This window comes from Lepidothrix coronata, unplaced genomic scaffold (assembly GCF_001604755.1).
Source record: "Lepidothrix coronata isolate B3197 unplaced genomic scaffold, Lepidothrix_coronata-1.0 Scaffold55, whole genome shotgun sequence".
Classification (NCBI taxonomy): Eukaryota; Metazoa; Chordata; class Aves; order Passeriformes; family Pipridae; genus Lepidothrix; species Lepidothrix coronata.
Window position 1 is genome coordinate 3,002,359 of NW_016690235.1, and position 20,650 is coordinate 3,023,008.

The 20,650-nt window shown below is 40.4% G+C and overlaps 1 protein-coding gene across 7 annotated transcripts in view; it reads right to left on the minus strand.

Annotated features, from left to right (window-relative positions):
* Positions 1-442: 442 nt before the first annotated feature.
* The window catches only part of MOB3B (MOB kinase activator 3B), a 90,409-nt gene continuing 70,201 nt past the window's right edge, over positions 443-20,650 (minus strand). For 2 of the 7 annotated variants that reach the window (XM_017816451.1, XM_017816449.1), the window contains one exon: positions 16,074-16,133. In XM_017816451.1, the coding sequence (XP_017671940.1) occupies positions 16,089-16,133 (45 nt within the window). In that variant the 3' untranslated portion in view covers positions 16,074-16,088. Of the gene's footprint in view, positions 5,352-16,073; positions 16,134-20,650 lie in introns of those variants that run through there. The other 5 variants (XR_001875072.1, XR_001875070.1, XR_001875071.1 and 2 more) reach the window with 5 other exon arrangements.

The following is a 20,650-nucleotide window of genomic DNA, read 5'->3' on the forward strand; positions in this document are numbered from 1 at the left end:
TAAGACCATATGCTCCATATGCTGGAGACAGCTTCCATTGTCCTATCAGACCTTAATTTCCTTCAGTGGCTGCCAAATTCTAACAAAGGCTCTTTAGTTCTGTTCTTAAGAGATGAAACTTTGCCTTGAACTGGCTTGGTGCTACTTACACATCCCTCCTGTCTTGGAGTGTCCCATCAGGAATCAGCTGAAGAACATGATGAAACCCACGAGTTATCCAGGTTCAAAGATCTGACCAACAAGAACAAGCAGACCAGCTCAGCTAAAGAAAGGCTACCCACATGCTTAGTCTGACTGGTGTTGGTAAGAGGCTGGCCTCTTACCAGCCTCATTAGCATTACATTTGGTCCATTTTTCTTGGTGTCACACTGATGACAGGAGGGCTGTGAGCAAGTTGGTGAGTTGGCAGTGATGGATCTCACTCATCTCCGAGTTCTGTAAGCCTGCCAGGGAATTCTACCCTGTGGTATGAAAACCAAACACATTTTTCTCCCTGAAGAGTTAGATCCCAAACAACTTCACAACACTTCTGCCAGAATATGTTTATTTTATTCATATTTGTATTCCATTGCTTCATCCCCTATGATTGGGTTGAAAAGTAAACTTTCCTTTTCTTTCAATGACTATAACAGTTAGTCTCTCTTCCCACACAATTCAACCATTGTTTAGTAACAAACAGAACTAAAAGAGCCTAAGACACACATGACATCATTAAAAAAATATTAACACACCAAACAGTGCTGATGAATGGAGGAGAAAAAGGAATCAACTACTTATTTTTTTAGAAAGATGCATCCCCCTTAAATATTAACAAAAGTAAGAAATCTATTGTGTGGGGAAGAGCAGGGAGGGTACATATGCATATGCTGATACTTGCACATCCATATGCCCACTCAAACACACACACACACACACACACACACATTTATGTACATATCTATTTATCTATCTATCTATCAATGTGCGCAGGTACATACACAGACACAAGTATCAGACTAGGCAAGTAATTTATTTCTTTTCTCTGGGAGAATATCATTATAACTTTTAATTATATTAATTACATCTGCATTTAAAACAGGAAAATTTATTAAAACACAGAAAAGAAACTTTAAGAGCTCTAACTTATTTGGCTAAACTTTGGAAATCACTGTCTATTTAGCATAAAACACACAAAAAACTAACTTTTGATCATTTTAGATTTAAATGTATACCACTACCAGGTTCTTAGTGTCGATTTGGCTTGCTTTGCCCTTGGAATAGTCTCCATAATTATTTTATTGTGTCTTTTATTAAAAGTGTCTTTTATTAAAAATTTCTTACAACATATACGAAAAAATGTCTAAATACTGACCACTTGTCTATACTGGGTTGCCCAGTGTTATCCCCTTTCTAAAGCCCATAGAGTATATCATAGCAAGCATACTTCTATTTCATATGTAGTGCCTTCTGTTTTGCTGCTCTTGCAGGTACCTCCTGCTCTTTTGCTTCTGGTTTTCTGAAGAGACAATGCACAGCCAGTCCTCTCTCTTCAGAGGGCACAAATGAGAGGTAGCCCTTCTGGAGGCACAGAGAGAGGTGAGAAGGGTACTTTTTGTAACAGCATTGTCCTTGGGGAAGAAAAAAGGAACACTGAAAGGCAGAAGGCGGGTCCCGAGACCTCAAGAACAAGCAGAAAAGGGAAAAAGCAACAGGAAGGAATTGTTTTTTGTGAGAGGGCTCCAAAATGTGTAATTTATTCAGCATGAAGTACAAAAGTGCTAAACCACCCTTTTAGTCTGCTGTTAATAGAGACTTGGTAATAATGGCCTCTCGATTACAAAGGGTACCATTCTCTGTATCCTGTATCTCTGTATCCTTTGCCCAGATCTGGAATTTGTGATTGCTGGGGACAACGTTTACCCATTACGTTTCTGCACTTCTTGAGCCCTTGTCTGCAGGTCCATGTAGAGTTACAAATTAACTGTTTTCTCCTCTTTCCTTGCCTTGTTCTTATTGAATCCACTGGTCAAGAGAATCAAACACCTTGTCAGGTGCTTAGAGCTTGAGTTCTTCGAGAAAACTCATTAACTTTCATAAGTCCCCAACTTCTATCAAATCAGACAGAAAGCATTAGTTTCACCCCACACTCTTTGATAGACCCTGGGACTCCATCCTTCATAAAACCTAAGGGAGGTTAAGATTTTTTTCATGTTACATTTGCCACTACGGTGACACTAATCTATGTTCACACAAAGCAGAAGTTCATTACAAAATCTCTTATTACAGAGACAATCAAAGAAAGCTTAAATGTCTTTAACCACTGAAGGCAATTTTGATATCATAGGAACCTTTCGCACTCTGAAGTAATGCTGAGTGTGGTCTCAGTGGTCTCCTTCTTATAGTGCCTTAAACCTTAACACTAACAGCAACTCTAAAGGTAAGTACCAAAAAAAACCTTTTTAGGCAAGAAGAACAAAACCCGGCTGAAGAACAAGAAAGATGATCAAAAAACTACAACAAACAACGAATCCAAATAATAACCTCTTTCTCCCCTCTCTCCTCTGCCTTCCCCAATCCTAGAAATATATGGAATGCTGGGACTATTAGGAAAATACGTAAATGATAAGATCTGGTAGAAAGACTAATAACAACCAAAACACAATTCTGTCTGTTTGTGGTCCTGAGCAAATTACTGATGAAGCTGAGATCACAATATCCAAGAGGACGCTGCCCCCTTCCTCTATGGGAAGGAGTAATATGACACTTTTATGTAGTGATGCCACAGTCCAGACATTATTCTTATTGAGTTATCAACTACTGGGGGAAATGGCCCATGGCACGAGATGGCCAGGAGGTGGCTGAATACCTCTGCTGTGGAAGCAAGAGTACCTGTTGGGAGATACTCAGTTAAAGGCCAAACCCTGCCATTTGGAGGAATCAAACTCTCTGTTCTTCCCAGTAGAATAAGCAAGCAAAACCAGTACAGTTTGCACTCCTTTGCAGCTGGTTCAGCTCCTGTGTTATAATGGGGTTTTCCCATCACAGGAATTTTGATCATGTCAAACACAAATCCTCTAGGGTTCAATTATGCATTTCCCTCCTTTGCCTCATACAGTGTGCTGTACAAAAAAAGAAAATAGTTTAAGAAAAAAAAAGGAAAACACTCCAACAGATAAGTTTTGCATTCACAAAACTAATGCATTCACCAGGAATGTAATTCTGCTTAATCTTCAGACTGAGCTACAGCGAACAGACTCAAACCAGCATATAGTAAGTAGTGTAATAAAATGAAGAATAAATTGTGCACAAATTATACATAAAATACCATGTTTTTCAATTCCACACATTTGTCTCTTCATGTTAATCTTTCAAATATCGTGCTGTCCAGCCAGAAGAACACCAGACAGCAACTGTCTGCAGCAAAATTCAAGAGCACTGTATCAGCTACAGATCCATGTCAAGCAGTATCACAGTCCAGGCACTTTGGAGGAGTTCAAGAAACCCTTTCACATGCAACTGAAGTTGTAATTCCAGGCAGTTGTCATCTACGTGAACCACATGCAATCTTCCAAAGATGGAACATTTTTCATCTTCTTTAAAATGAGGCAACTAAGCTCAGCAGTAGCTGTGGCAATGAATTCCACAAACTAGTTATAACCTGCAAAAGTGCCAGCAGACCAGAAATTATCTGTGTGCACATTCCAATCCCCAAAGAATTAACCTGATTGCGAAGACCACCAAAGGAGGTAGGAACACTTAGGTAGGTCCATCCCCTTGAAACCAAAGGATAAAGTCTTTTGCATAATTCTAAAGATGCAGAAAAGCCTCCACCATAGCCACATTAAATGTTCACAGACAAAAGCACTTTTCCCAAGCAAGGATGTGATCACTTATACTTACAAGCCCAGATTTAAGCAAGCAGGCAAGTAAATCAGAATGTGCTACAACACAAGCTAGAAAAGGTTTGCTGTTATTCTTTAGTGTCTGCTACCCCTCTGTTTCATCACTGGATACTCCACGAGATTTTTCTTCTGATGCTGTCTCAGAAGATGTAAACATATCTAACTCGCTTGAGAAGAAGGCAGCAACAGGGTTCAGCACTTACTCAGGAAAAGTAATCTTTCACAATAACGCAAGTGTGCAAAATTCCTTACAAGGCACAAAATATGTAGGTGTGTTCCACTGGATTCACATTTATTCAATAGTCTCTCTCTTGTGATCCTTCTGTTAAATATCACTTTTTTTTTTTCAGAAGAAAGCCTCCTCTATTTGGCATAGAAGACTCGATTTACTGCAACAGATCCTTCCAGGCTGTCCATACATGTATTAATTAAGTTGGATTGAGTTCTGGAAAAAAAAATTATGTTAGTCCAGTATGGAAAGGAAGTCACACTGCTGGACACTGTTTAGATGCAACAGAAACCTTCAATTATTCCCCCCTGTTCTACCCTTTATACTACTCACCTTTACTGTATCTTCCGCCAAGTTACAAAAATTAAATTTCTTTTCTCTGAAAAGATGAAACCTTAGGGTGATTGAGAAGGATCCTTTTTCTAAGGGAACAGAAGGCTATGAAGTTACATGACAGAATGGTGTATTCATAGAGTACTTCAGGAAAATGCTGACTACAGCACAGATACTGATCAGATTTGCTGTCAGTCACAGTTTAAATTGAAAGAAAATACCTCAGCACTGCATAGCTACATCTGGACTCCTGCTCATGTAATTGAGATCGAAAACCCTCCCACTGTCATTCAATTAGGAGTCACAATGAAACAAACTAACTGATCAGCTGAGGGACATGGCTGTCTTCCTGGAAACACAAGGCTCACTGGCATTTGGGAATGGGGGCCAAGCCTTGGGTGGCCTGGTGCAGGGTGGGGGGCATTAAAGGCTAAGTCTTCTTCGGTTCCAGAATCTCTTAATAGTCTGCTGCAGTTAGGAAAGAAAGCACATACCAAGAAACAAAAGAAAAAGAAAGTAAGATTGCAGCTAACCATACAGTTTCATTTGAAAACAATGAATCTGGAGGCCAGCCCAGGGACCTGAATTTCAATAAAGCTTTAGCAGCAGGAGCACTGCCATTGTTTGTGGCTGAAGAGGTTCTTATTCCTAATAAAGGAGCTAGAACTAATATGACTATTCTTTTTCTCAGTAATCTATGTTGCTCAGATGAGGTTCTTAGCAGCATCTTCAGGGTTAAGAACACTGACAGTGGAAGGAAGCAAGTAACTGTGGTTCCCAGCTTTCAGGGATTAAAAGCAGGCTCAGTCGGTGAGGGCTGTCACATTCTTGAACTCTGCAGCAGGAAGGAAATTGGACTTTTCTTCAGTAGGTAGTTTTTAGTGACACATCCTGGTTGTCATCTCTTTCTGTAAAATGAGAAGGAGAAATAAAAAAGCAGATGGCATTTGTGACAAAGTGTGCACAGCCCTCTTCTCTGTCAGTATTTCTGCATCTCTGCAAATCCAAGTGGTTTTATATGCCACCATGGTTCTGCCTCTCTCTGTCACTTTCAAGGAAAATGAACATAACTGGCAATTAGCATATAGCTTTAATAACCTAATAAATCCCTAGTCATGTCAGGTAAAAGGTGCTGCACCCTCCCCACTAAAGAAATAAATCACCTGCAAATGCCAGAAACCTTTTAATTTAATATAAGAATAAGGATTCCAATCATTCTCATTGAACCTGTTGCCAACATGAATCCTAGATATACCTTCTTTGTCTAGTTATTTCTGCCTACACATGGACAAAAGGGCACATGGACACAAATCTTCTTGAGGACTTGATCAGAACTGTGGCTTTCATCTCTAGGATGGGGTCTTGAATCATTCACTGATTCCATTAGGAACTGGGGTTTAGGATCCATATAGAATTTTATTTTATCTCATTTACAGGCACTCTGATACAAACTCTCTGATAACTGGCTGCTCCATTCTATAAAACTTCATATTTGCCAGCAGACTTTTCTGGAAAGACATTATGAGATGTCTGACCAACAGCCATCCACAAAAATCCAACCACACAGCATTTCCCTTGGAAAACCTATTTAGAGTTACAAAGCCTGAAAATTTCTTAGATTGCTTGAGTAATTTGTTATAAGATAATTAAGATCTAACACAAACAGCTTTGTGACAGTGTTGTAACTGTATCTTACCCTGTGTTTAGCAGATTATTTCTCCATCTAAAATCCTACACAGAATTGTAGGATTCCTCCCCACCCCCCACCCCCCTTCACTGCTTCCAGACCTTTAACTAGTTTTTCTTTCTTGTAAATTCATCTTGCATTATTTGCTATTTACATATAACAGAATGGAATGCTGTCATTTGTTATTAAGACAATGGTAATTAGTACAGTAATTTATACAGTAATGTGTGATCTCCACAGTAAGCTGAATCAGTAGTTACTTCTCCTGTAATTTGTTGAAGGTCACAAAGGTGACTTGTTCATGGAAAAATCTGTCTCCTTTTGTCCTTAAATGTTCAGGGGAGGGAGGCTGGGTTGTTTTGTTTTTCTTTCAAACAGCTGCACTTAGTCTTATTTCTTCAGAACAACAAACACTAAATGCAGAACTTACTACAACTCAGCACAGTGTTGGACAGCTTCCTATTGTTTTATACACAAGCAGATACAAAATGCCTCCCTGTCTTCTTTGTTTGGGAGATCAGAAAAAGCAACTGTGCTAGGAAATAATGAAGGGCAACATATAATACACTACTGCATCCACACCATGACAACTACCATCGACTAAAGCAGGCGTCTAGAAGCTAAAATCCATCAGGACTCAGTTTGATGTGAAACCATCAGGAAAGTCTTCCTGGGAAGGGCAGGGCAGGCCAGGGCAGTGACCATAAGCTCTGATGTGGTTTGACACCACGCAGAAGCTCTACTGACAGGGCCTGACACCGTTTTCAAAGCTGGTTTCCCCAGTGGAGGATGCTCGGTGCTGCCCAGTGGTCTGCGCTCAGAGCTGCCCCTGCAGGGTGGTGCCAGGGTTTTTGTTCCAGGCTGAGGAGGCACGCACATTTCAGGGACTGTGCAGCACCTTCCTCAGCAATATCTGCTGCAAGTAGATAGGAGGTGAAATACACTCATGAAGTATTCATTGCCACAGTTTGTGTACTCTTCACAGATTTTAAATTAATTCCTTTTTTTTCCCCTTACCTGAAGATTAATTAGGTGATAATTAATTTTTGAGGCATTTTTTATCTTTGCAGGCCCCTAAATTTACACATACTCAGTGTCTGCATGTCCATAGTGTACTACCTATGACTACAGCTGATAGATTTGCGAGGTAAAACACTACAACTTCTTTCTGCAACTGCTGCTGAACAGCTATTTGCAGTCAGGCAGTAGCATCTTATCCTGTTAGAAAAGCAGTACCGGGAGTAACGCAGACTGTATCAGAGTCATTACAACCTGGGCCATACTCCTCTAGGCACAGTGGGAGGCAAACCACAACAGCATCAGAGGTAGCAGTTTAGATATGAAGAATGTCTCCAGGAAAAGGAAAGAGTAGGAGCCTAGATGACCTATGCATAAGATGTAAACTAGATGGCTTTAAACCAGTTTGCCAGGGGAGTCATGAAGCAGGAACCTATCATGCCATTCCTAACTTTTTTGAAGAGGCAAAATTTATTTTGTATAGTAATACAAATTATCTCCAAGTCTCTTTCTCCCTTAATTTCTGGATTTTTGTCTGGTTATACAGTTACATCTACAGTCTTCTCCCTAAATCCTAGTTCCCCACCCTATCAGGAGAACACTGCTGCAAATGGCCCTGCAAGTTTCCCCCTGCTTCTACCTAGCAGGCCTTCTGTCCCAACAGCTACTTGGCTACTGTTTTGGAAATGCTCACCAAAGCTGTAAAGTCAGAAATACATTAACACTTACAAAATATCAACATCTCTGACGCACAGAAACATTTTCTTTATTGACCTATATTGTTACTGGTAAATGAAGGACACAGAAGCACAGTCGCATGGCATTCCTGCATATATGTGCTTGAGCTTTTAGTGATTTCAGCCAGTGACAGTGAACTATATGAGATTTAAAGAAAAAAAAAAAAAGCCCATGATACTTGTGATAGTAAATCAGTACAAACTTTGTGAGAGTGACCTACTTCCACTTGTTATTTTCTTAGAGGAATTTAAAATAGAGAAGAAAAACAAACAGGAAATGGTTTCTCAAACAGACTGATATGATTATGACACTGGTGAAGAAAAAGCTTCACTCAAAATGCTGGTGAGAATGAGAGGAAGGGTCATACCCCCATGTCCAACCTTGGCTGGATGGCAGCACGAGGCATGCTGTGTGCTGCAGAGCCTACTGCTGAGCCTGTTACAGAGCAAACTGCTCCTACTTGCCAAACTCTGCCCCCTCTGAGAGACTTACCTTTAAAAATTAATCACCCACTCTTCACAGAGCCTGCTGGAATATCTCTCATGGATTCTGACAGGCACCAGGGACCTTAACACACAGTCCCGCTGCACTTAGTGGAAAAGTCTCCCTCAAACCTCCACAGAGATCTGGCTCCTTAATTATTCTGGTGGTGCACAGCCACAGCTGAGCACTGTCTTAAAAACAAACTCAAAGCTGAACCTTCTCCAGTGTTTCCTGAGTCCTCCTGGTTTTGTGCTTCTCTGAAACTTCACTCTTCATTTTAAATTGTGAAAAGTGTACAGGTATGTTCTTGACTACCAATTATCAATTAAAAGCACATAAGGGTACTCTCAAACATGGGAAATGACAACTATCTGTGGACTGACTCTTCTGAGAAAGCATCAAGACTCGAACTGCTGACTCTTTGGCTTAAGGTGTTATGATACCCAATCTCAGCTGGATATTAAATGAAATACAAATGACAAACAGACAAGGGAACCAGAAAATCAAACAGAGAGACACAGACAGGCACACACAAACATCTGAAAAGATATTTAAAACTTTCAAAGTCTTTCTGTGCTGACTAAACACCCAACCCACTGTTAGGAGAAACTCTCCATACCAGAGCTTTTGATAGCCAATGAACTTCCTCTTGAAAATTAATTACCAGACACTCCAGAGTATGCTTCTGTATTGTTATGCCTTAAAATCTATATTTTATAAAATTGTAGTATAACTCACTAGTACTTTTAGTTTGCTAAATACCTTTGTATCAGATTCCTAAAATGCTGTTTAACATTCTTGTCAAGATTTCAGCAAGGTGAAAAACACCTTATCTGCAGAAATGTACACAGAATAAGACATAACAGAGTCACACCACTTGATATAACCAGTCAAAACTACTCAGAGGCCTTGAAGCTGTTCCAAGGAGGACACAGATGACGAAGAGTATGAGGGCTGGGAGGAAGGGGTGGTTGTTTTGAGACCACTGACTCAAATTCGGGAGGTGTGGCAAGGGTGGTCCAATGGGAGGGACAGTTTTGGGGATGGGTGTAACCAGTGAGGTAATGTCCAGATATTGTAATTAGATGGTATTATAAAATTGTAAAGGCCTATACTGTGTGGGGGTGTAATATATTTTGTGCACCTATGGTGCCTCAATTAAAGAACTGCTTTTTGCTTTTCTATACTCAAAATTATCCAGAGAATTATTTCTCAGATTTTAGGCAACAATTGCTGCATTCAGACTTTTCCTGCTCTCAATTTTGGATTACACACTTATCTCAAAAAATACAGGCAGAAGTAAATGCTGTTTTTCAAATCCAAAATTCAAAACAGAAATCTGGACCCATTCTATGTGCTGAATATGCCCAAGACCAGCAACTGAGGAGAATTTAACAGAGAACTAACTTCTAAGGAATGCAAAGAAAAACTTTTGCTATTTTTTGTCAAGTCCTTGAAGTATTTACTTATTTGCTGAAGTTAATGTTAACAAGTCATTTTGTAAGCACTATAAATTTAACTGTTTTGTTAGTATTTATGATTTCCTTGAAGGATGACTTCCTGAATATTTTTCAGGGAGTACCAAGGTGATTTCACAGATGAAAGGAAAAAAGCAACACAGTCCTAAAAGGGTAATCAATCCTTATCACTGATGGATGTCTTGTCCTCTCCCCTCCATAATGCTCCAACATGCATCTCAGATAGTTTCATCACATAAATCTTTATCTAACTATTTTAATTTCTATTCCTCAGCTCACCTTTAAATGCAGCAGGAAAAGAATGAAAAAAATCTGCATGAATGAGTAGCTCATTACAGCATGAATGAGTAGCTGAAGAAATCTTTTTAACGTGACATACCTACCTGTGGGGAGATGACTGAATCTGAATGGGTTACAAGAAGAATGAGTTCTCAATAGATAATTACACTCTTCTAAGAAAACTGTTTCTGTGCTTATATCAGTCGAATATAGAACTGGCAAAACAAAAGGCAAAAAACCTCCAAACTGACATTGCCTTTGTACCAGTATTTAATAGAAGCCAGGGGTCTGTCTTGTACAAAAGCTGATGGGAAAGTGGGAGAAGTGACATGAGTAAATAGTACAAATAATAGTATTCTATAAAAACACTAGAAATAATAATAAATGCAATAATGACCTTCACTAAAACCAGGGTTGCATTAAACACTTGAATCCTCCTTCAGTGTCTGTGCCCCACCCTCACCTCCAGTTCCCCAAACTGAAGCAAAGCATGGCTTGACATTCCCCCTCCTCAGCTCCTCCTACTGCCAGTAAGCAAGCCTAAGGATGGTGGGGAAACAGCTTGTTTTAACCCTTTGACAACTGTTTAAAACAGTGAGGGTTTAAGATGTATATACCGGTGTGTCAGCAGACAAGTGGTTAAAGTATTGCCTCCTGACAGGCAGGGATACCTACCCCAGGCAGGCTTTTTTTCCAAGCACCAATCAGCTTGGAAGACCTGACCAAGTGGCCAACAGCAAGGAGGTGCCAGCAGTGGACCCCATGCCAAATTCACTTGCCCAGCTTACTGACTTAGAGAAAACAACCCTCCACAGGTAGCCACTCACGTCTTCAAGCACTGCACCTAAAGAAAAGTGCACAGCCTTAACCACATTTTTATAGTTAAGGAACTTAGTATATGTGCAACAATCCTGTGAATAAATACACAGTGTTGGGCAGGAAGAGAATACACAAACAGCCCTTCTGATCTCAGGTTTAAGACTAGAAGGCTCTGCTGAGCTGACACAAGCACCACTGGGACATTCCTTTCCCCTTTCTACATTCGGCAACAGAAAAGCAAGACACAGCTACAGGGAATCCTATATATACACAGAGAGGCCCAGTGATGTACCAATGGAGCCAGTTCACAGTTTTTTCATAGCTCAAATCAGAACTGCAGAATAAGCAGATGAAGAAGAAAAAGGCTTGTTCTTCAAAGCACAAATGGCTATGAATTCTGCAGCTTTTTCTTGCTGCTTTCTTCACAAAGGTTTCAACAATTGACAAGTAATTATAATGTGAACAAAGCTCTTTGTATCCTGCTGACAAAAGAGGCTGTTTTCTATGGAATAGCAGAGATCATGAGGCCTATGATCCCGTGCTGCAGAATTGATCTATATTTAGACAGCTAATTGACCAGGATAGGAAGGCTGAAACCAGAACTGTAGCAGTAAAGTCACCTACAAAACTTCTTTTTTTCCCTGGAATTTTTAGTTAGAACCATGCCCTGAGTACTCATTTAGAAATTGGATTCTTCAAAGCCACTAAAAAAAATTGCTATGCTTCTTTAGTTGCCCCTGTCTCTACAACCTGACTGAAAAAAACCCCCAACACACTAGTAATTGCTATCCAGTGGGTATATTGATCATTTGGGTATTTTTTTTTGTTAGGTTTCAGGACAATTTCTACTTGAATGAATCTCGATTATCATGATGCACAGGATTAAATTAATCTCTCAGACAATCTCTTTGGCTTCAGGATAGTTACTTTGAAGCTAAGGACAGCCTGACAAAAATCCTATTTGATTCTTCCTGAATTTGTATGGTGATGTTTGCAGGACACATATAATACTCCTGTCTGCAAATGTAACCCATGATCACTGATGAAAAAGGCATTTTATCAGTTGACTGCAAGCAGGAACAGGATCAGGAAATTACACTTCCAAATACACCTCTGAGTAGGGTTAGATCCAGGTAGATACAAAGAACATGTATTTGGATGACTGATCTGCTTAAAGGCACATATTCCAAGGAGATATTTTCACCTTCTATATGCTTTTATCTTCTGTAACAATAAAAAAAAAGTTGGTTTTAGTGTATCTTACCCTACTAAATGGACTTTCAATGTGTTGCTCTTTGCAATGAGTTAATGCAGAGTGAATAAGCAAACAGTAAAACTGTATCATAGAAGTTTACAGAAAATTTATCAGGAGATATGTTAGTTCTCTACTATGAACTACAGTTTTGTTGCATACAGTAGGTATTTTGTATAAATGATTTTATACACTAACAGATCTATTTAAATGGGGCAATAAATACAGTTTTCCTTTTTCTTTTTTTTTCTTTTACAGACCTGCCAAGTTTTGTGACACTAGATTTTTTTTCTTTTGACAATTAGAAAAATTGGACTTGCTGTTTCTTAGTTTTCTGGTTTGTGTAGGTTTAGAAAGAATAATAATAGCCCAATGCAACACTCAATAAAAATAAAATAAAATAAAATAAAATAAAATAAAAGAAAGAAAAGAAAAGAAAAGAGAAAAAGAGAACAGAAAAGAAAAAAGAAAAGAAAGAAGAGCAAAGTATCAGTTGTTGTTTCACAGTTAGTTTCTGCTTCTTCAGTGTTTTGCAACACTGAAGACATTTGTAGGGATAAGTTTCTTGAAAAATTTCCTGTTCTTGCTTTATTCTGGACTGTTAAGTACAACCTTTTTTTCATTTTATTAATAATCTCTTTGAAACACAAATGTGGTGATGTTTATTGCAAACTGTGAAATGTAAATTAATTTGGAGAAGCCCTTTTTATTCAAAAGGTTATAATTTACAGTCATTAGCTAAACTTTAAAAGAGGACTTATGTGGTGTCCTCCTTACCAGCAACAGACACCTGTACTTATGTACCCACAAAAGAGAGAACTGTATCAAAGCACCAGGTAGCAGAGAGGTTGGTTAATCCAGAGCACCAAAATGAACCACTTCAATCCCTCTGATGAGCAGGTGACATATCGAAAATTGTCATTAGGAAAGTCCCTCTGTCTTGAGTTCAGTGCAGGCAAGGCAGCTGATGTGATAAAAACATGTATGTCAGAAATTATACACTAGAAAATCTGACATAGCAGTGCATTTTGTGACTCTGCTTTCTTTGAGCATCAAAGCTGATAATTCTACTTTTCAGCAATGTTAAGTCCTAAAGTTCTCAATTCCCCTCTAATTACTTGGAGGACATGGGAAAGATGGCATTTAGCTATGACTGGTTTCTTGTTTAGTTAGTGATCAGATCCATTTCTTGAGAAATTCTCAAGTACAGTGCAAAAGAAATCCTGTTGGAAATTATCCCCATATTTGGATTGGGGGCAGGGAATGCTTGGTTTCTTTGTTGTTGTTTGTTCTTTGGTTTTTGCTTGGATTTTTTTTAGAATTAAAAAACCACTGCTTTCTAGTTGGCATCAGTGACAAGCCTTGCCTGAATAGGAATGCTTTTACCAAAGCAAACAATCAGGAGAGGGGAATTAAGAGAAATTATACCTCAAGCTGGTTTAGTGAGTGTGTATCTATATTTGGATAATACCTGAAGAAGTACTCAGTCACTCTACCACTTTGTGATGATAAAGCAACTATAAGCAGCAACCTTGCAGGAAAACTGAATTATTAGATAAATTAATGGTGTGAACAAAGAAATATCTGAATTTTGAACAGTTTTAGAATAGTTGTATGCCTACATTATGTGCCTAAAGAGAACCACTGAAAGCACACACACACACACACACACACTCTCTCTCTGGTAAACAACCTTTGACTCAGTTATCTGTATGTACAGTGCTATTCAGTTCCATCTAGTAGAGGGTATGGTGTGCAATTTTGTGGGAGGATAGACAAAGCCATAACAGAGAAAGGATGGCAAAGTCGGGCGCCAGCTTCTTCGGAAGGAGCTGTTTGGGTTGTGCTTATCTGTTCTTAACAGAGTGGCAGGGAGTTGTCAGCTCTCCCTCTGAATGGCCCAGTGTCAAGGCATGAGAAAAGGAGAAGCTTTTCATACAGAAGCTTCACTGATACATTTTTTGGTCAGAATCTGTAAACAACAGATTATTTGGGCAATGATCAGTTATCCTTCTGGATCATGAGCAGCATCTGTGACTCTGAACAAGACTGAACTTTACATGTTCCCTGCCTAAAGCTTAAACCAGACAGACAGAGACACAACACACTGAGACACCTAGAAGGATAAAAAGCCAGAGATATCTTTAAAACAGTATGTTAATATTATTGTTGTCCTGCTTCTTCTAAGTGCTGTAACACAAGACACTTCAGAAGGATCTGAAGGGCTGTACTTCGACAGCAATGAGCAGTAGTATAAAAGTAGAATTGGGTAGCTACAAAGGATAGTGAAAATAAGAACAAGTGATTATAATGAAACTAATTCTCCTGTACTTTTGAGCTAAAACTATCCTCTGCTGACTGACAAATAATTTATATTTCAGATTCCACTGATTTGTGGATACCTTCACACATGAAGACTGCAAGTGAACGTGTGGAGATAATGGATCGGAAAAGTGCAAATTCTAATTTTCAACATAAAAAAAAAACAGCTAAGCAGACAAACCAGTGATTTGAAAAAAAAACCCAAGTGAACTAAGAAAGGTATACTTTCATTTTAAATATATGCTTGAAAAGTTTGTCTCCAGATGAATTCTCATTTAAGCATCCTGTTTCACTCAGTCGTGCTTCGTCTGAGTGCACATGTGTCAAAATACCAGTACTTATCCATGTTTTGTTAAACCTGGTACTGCTGAGTTTTCCACTGTGACCACTGGATGGGGCTAGTGCCAGACATGCTACGTTTACAGTATTTCTACTATGTCTATGGCATTTCTGGAAAAGAATTGCCTGATGAGTAAACTTTTTTTTTGTGGTATAGACAAAGATGCAGCAAAGCTGCTAATTATTTTGTGAAAAGATGTAAACTAGATGTGTAGTAGCAGCTAACTGGGCCTCATGCACAGAGGTGAAGTGACAGAGTGACAGAGCTGGGGGACTGATATTTATGCCTTTCTGTAGCCCTGGCAAAGCAAAAAGCATAAAAGAGAAGTTCTCAAGTGTTCACCTGAGCATCACATGCCTACCCAGAAACAAACAGGGGACCTGGAGAAACTCATGTAAAAACAGAGACTTCTTGACGTGGTATCCTGACTTCTGTGTGATAGTTACTTTCAAACAGCTCGAAATATTACACCAAAATGTGATCAGAAATGAATGGAGGATTTTACACCGAGAATAATGGAGAATAAGGCAAGAAAATCCTACTGTTCTTGTTTGTCCTGCAGATGAACTCCATCCTCATGGAGGCAATTACCAGCTTCACCATTTTTATACACTCAGCTCCACCAATGGTCACCACTTCCATCCCCAATACTTTTCAGTTGCTACCATGGCTGATAGTCTCTCTATCCAAATAAAATCAACATTTCAACAGTTAGCAGAACAGCACACAAGAGTAATATACTTTTCTATTCTTTCTCATTCAAGTGTAATTAATATTTTCTGTTCTCATTAAAAACTGTTTATAAAAATTGCCTCAGAGAAAAATGTCAGTGTTTTCACAGGATGTGACATATAAAAAAAAACAACTTCTGGAGTATAAGCAAATTAGACGGCCATATTCTGGTGTCTATTACCCCTGTCCTCAGAGGAAAATTTCACTACCATCAATAGTTTCCAGTTACGTAGGAATCTGCTGGGAAACAAACTGATTTGCAATATATTTTTGGATACTTCTGAAAGTGCACAAAAGGAAGTCTTTGCTCTGTAAGAGGACACCACACTGGTTAAACAGAACCAGGTGAAGGACCAGGTGAAGGACCTTGCACTTGGCCTTGTGAACTCCACAAGGTTTGCATAGACCCACCTCACAAGCCTGTCAAGGTCCCTCTGGATGGCATCCCTTTTCTCCAGCATGTTGACTGCATCACACACACATGACCGCTTGGTGTCATCAGCAAACTTGCTGAGGGTGCCCTGGATCCCGCTGTCCATGATGCTGATAAAGATGTTAAACAGTGCCAGTCACAAAACTGAGCCCTGAAGAACAGCACTCACCACTGGTCTCCACTTGGAGCCATTGACCAAAACACTTTGAGTGTGACCATCCAGCCAATTCCTTATTCACCTGTCCACCCATCAAACCCACGTCTCTCCAGCTCAGAGAGAAGAATGTTGTGGGGGATGGTGTGAAATGTTTTGCACAACTCCAGGTAGATGATGTCAGTTGCTCTTCCCTCATGCACCAAATCTGTAACCCTATTGTTGAAGGCCACTACATTTGTCAGACACGATTTGCCCTTAATGAAGCCATCATGTTGGCTGTCATCAATCACCTCCCTGTTTTCCATGTACATTAGCATAGTTTCCAGGAGGATCTGCTCCATGATCTTGCCAGAGGTGAGAATGACTGGTCTGTAATTCCTCAGGTCTTTTTTATTTCACTTTTTAAAAACAGGGGTTATGATTCCTCTCTTTCCATCAGTGGAAACTTTATGAGACTGCCTCAACTTCTTAAACATGATGGAAAGTGTCTTAGACACTTGCTTTGCCAGTTTCTCTAGGATCCATGGATGTATCTCATCAGGTTCCACGGATCCGTGCACCTTAAGGCGCCTTAGGTGGCCTCAAACCTGATGCTTTCCTACAGCGTGTGGTTCTTCATTCTCCCAGTACCTGCCTTTGCCTTCTGTGACTTGGGTGGTGTGGCTGAAGCACTTTTTGGCGAAGACTGAGGAAAAAAAGTCATTGAGCAGCTCAGTCTTCTCCTGGCTACCATGATTAACTATGCCCTGGGTAAGCAAGTCTCCCATTTCCTTCCAGAGAGGGCCCATATTTTCCCCTCATCTTCTTTTTATCACCAACATACCTACAGAAGCTTTTCTTGCTGCCTTTGATGTCCCTGGACAGATTTAATTCTATTAGGACTTTAGCTTTCCTCACCTGAAGGGTGATTCCTGTCTGCTTGGACACCCCCCCTGTAGGGGGGCTACTCTGTCCTTATTTCCACCTTCTTCAGGTTTCTTATGTAGTTTGTTCAGGTGCTCCTTGTTCATCCAAGCAGGCCTCCTGGCATTTTTGCCCAACTTTCTCTTCATCAGGATGCATTGCTCCAGAGCTTGGAGGAGGGGATCTTTGAATGTTAACTAGATTTCTCATGCCTCTCCTTACTCAAGGGATTTATCCCGTGGTACTCTACCAAGAAGATCCCAAAGGATCTTGGCCTGAAGAGGGCAAAGTCTGCTCTCCTGAAGTCCATGGTAATGAGCTTGCTGTGCACCCTCCTCTGTGCCTGAAGGATCTTGATCTCCACCATTTCACAGTCATGGAAGCATAGGATGCCCTTGAGTTTCACATCCTGGCTTTTCTGGGTGAGAACAAGGTTCAGCATAGCACCTCTCCTTGTTGGTTTCTCTATCACCTGAAGAAGGAAGCTTTCAACTCATTCCAGGAACCTCCTTGGTTGCCTGTACCCTGCTGTGTTGCCTCTCCAACAAGTATTGGGGTGGTTGAAGTCCCCCCTGAGGACCAGGGTTTGTGATGGTGAGGCCACTCTGATTTGTCTGTAAAGGGTCTCATCTGCTCGATCTTCCTGGTCAGGCAGCCTGTAGACATTACCCTCACAGTAATGTCACCTGTCCCTGCCCTCCCTTTAATCCCTGCTCTCCCTTTAATCCTGACCCATAAGATCTCGCTCAGCTCCTCATCCATCCACAGGTGATGCTCCAGGCACTGAAATTTATCACTGACATAGAGGGTGACACCCTCTTCTCATCTTCCCTGCCTATATTTTCATTCTAATACTCCAGTCATAGCAGCTATCCCACCATGTCTCCTTGAAGCCAGTAAGAGCATAGCCCTGCAGGTGTCTGCATGTCTCTAGTTCCTCTTGTTTATTCCCCATGCTGTACTCCTTCGCACAGCGGCATTTGAGCTGACCCCCATGGGAGTGTCAGGAATTCCTTTGTGGTGCTCTCTAGATGCTCTCCTCCTAACCGGTGACCCCTCTTCAGGCTCTGGGCATCTGTTGCTGGCACAAGCATCAAACTGGTAGGAGTGGGATGGACTGATGTTCCTTTCCCCTGGCACCTTTAAATTAAAGCCCGCCAGCTTGGCAGGCTTATGGCCAAAGATGCTCTTCCCCTTCTCTGACTGATATCCCTCCTCAGCCCCTGGTAGACCAGGTTTCTCAAAGCTTGCTCACTTCCTCTTTTTAGCACTGTAATTCCTAAAGCAACAGCAAAACAAATCAGTGAACACCAAGTTAAGGAACACAGGAAGTTTTGGTCTTCTCATTTCTTTTGTATGTGGTAAGGATCCAGTTTGCTGCTGAAGGTAGGAAGTAGAAGTAGGAGCAAGCTCTACTCTCAGTACAACTCTTATTTCGTGGCACCAGGGTACTTTGCAAACACTGTTAAATTCAGGCTCACAAGACTTCCGTCAAATGCTAAATATTTTTATATTCCACATAAGAAGAGTCATGAAGAGAGCTATTACACAGAGATAGGCAAAAAAACCTAAAACAAAATTGGAAACAGAAAGTACATATGACTTACACAGATTACATATGACTTACTTAGAAAAGGATGCTTTGTACTGGGCAGGGTTTTGGTAGCAGGGGGTTATAGGGCTGACTTCTTGTGGCAGGAGGCTATAAACTGTCCTGTGCCAGCCATCTACTTTCAGCTGCTCCTGAAACCACTGCAAATAAACCCACCAAGTGCCAAAATTTCAACTAGAGAAGCACACAGTGCCTCTGCACACAGATATTTAAGAGAGCAGCAGCTGTTAAAAGAAGAGGACAAATGATGGCACTGTTGGGATGTGGCTGGAGACATACTCTTGAAAAGAAGAGTCGTGTGCCAGAGCAGGTATATCCCTGAAGGAACTGTGGGTCATGGGCAACCCGCACCAGAGCAGGGACACCATCCCATAGTAAACCCTAGCTGGATTGAGGGAAAACAAATAATAAGAAGGAAGCAACACATACATACATCCCCCCATCTCCTGCACTGCCCCCCACCAAAGAGATTAGGAGTAGCTGAATGTAATGTGTAGCAAAACCAAGGTGAGTTGAGACCCAAAAGCAGGGAGGAATTTTTTACTGAATTAGAGTCTGGGGAAGAAAAGTGTTTCTTCAGCAAGAGTTTTTGTTTAATTGGGTTTTTTTCCTCAATATCCAGATCTGTAATCAAAAGTTTTTTGTTAACCAGCAATAAATTAAGTAAAATACCACAAACCAAGACTGTTTTGCTCATGATGTTGCTTATAAAGTTACAAGGTATAGCTCTTTAATCCAACATACTATGAAATATGCTGATAGAGAAAAGAGATCACAGGAAAGAAGTAGAGGGCCATTACTTGCCGTAGCTGCACTCCTGTTTGAACAGTAAATTTATGTGCTGAGGCAGCTGCATAAGGATTCTCACCAAAAAGCATGTTTAGACGCCGTATTTGAAGTTGACAAGCAGTCATCTACACAGGGTGAGGGTGAGATGGAGGTAACAGGCACCTCTATGCTAGGCAGTTTTGGCCATGGGAAGAGGCTCAAAAGTGAATTAGGGTGAACTACTGCCACTGGAAAATAAAGCTGGTTACACAGAGAGCCAGCACGAAGCAGATGCCACATCTTGAAGCCCAAAAAGTTTGTTTCCTGATAGCCTTCCCATGAAGGCATGCCTTAAAGGTCTTCTGAGAGCTCTCATGGTCCTGCCTTGTCTATCTGTTAGTTGCGGGAAAGGACAGATACGCTTTCAGACTTCTTCTTTTTCCCTAAATTAACCAAGTGGACAAGTGTTTTTCCCTCACAACCCCCTCTGGGGTCAATGACCACGTCACTTTCCTTTTTTGTGCCCTCATAAAACAAATCCATGAAAAAGTCAGGAATCTGTCAAATTAACATACTGGTGGGGATGGGAAAATGAAATGCAGCATTTTCAGTTACAGCCTTCTCTTTCATTGCAGAAAAGGCAAGTTATGCAACTCCCAGAAGGGAGGGAGAACCTCGTTTGACTTATTTGCTTCATTTCATTTTATAGCTACTGCACTTGGTTGCAAAAGGCTGATAAAATCTATTTAAAACACAGAGCATAAGTCCTGCAGACTAATATTATGATTCATCTACCGCCAACTTCCCCAATTATTCTCCCTTCTTAAAGTTATGTTGATAAATCAGTTGTCTTCCCATTTATTAAAGCATGTGGCAGTCTGTTTATTTAATCATGTCTTGGCCCATTTTCTAATAAAGGGAGATAATGTGGGCTCATTTCCTGTCACAGTGAACCTGGCAGACCACAAGTTGTCCTCAATCACCACATTAAAACTCAAGATTATTTGTAATGTCTGCTTTGTCTGATAACTCCTTCCCTTCTCCCTGCTCAGCTGAAGAGAAAAATACAGACTTTGGGTTTTTTTTCCATTTCTGCACTGCTGACATCCACCCAAGTCAAGGACAGGTAGAGGGAAACAGGTGAAACATTTTTCCAGGAGATGGTGCATCCCAGCAAAGCCAATAAT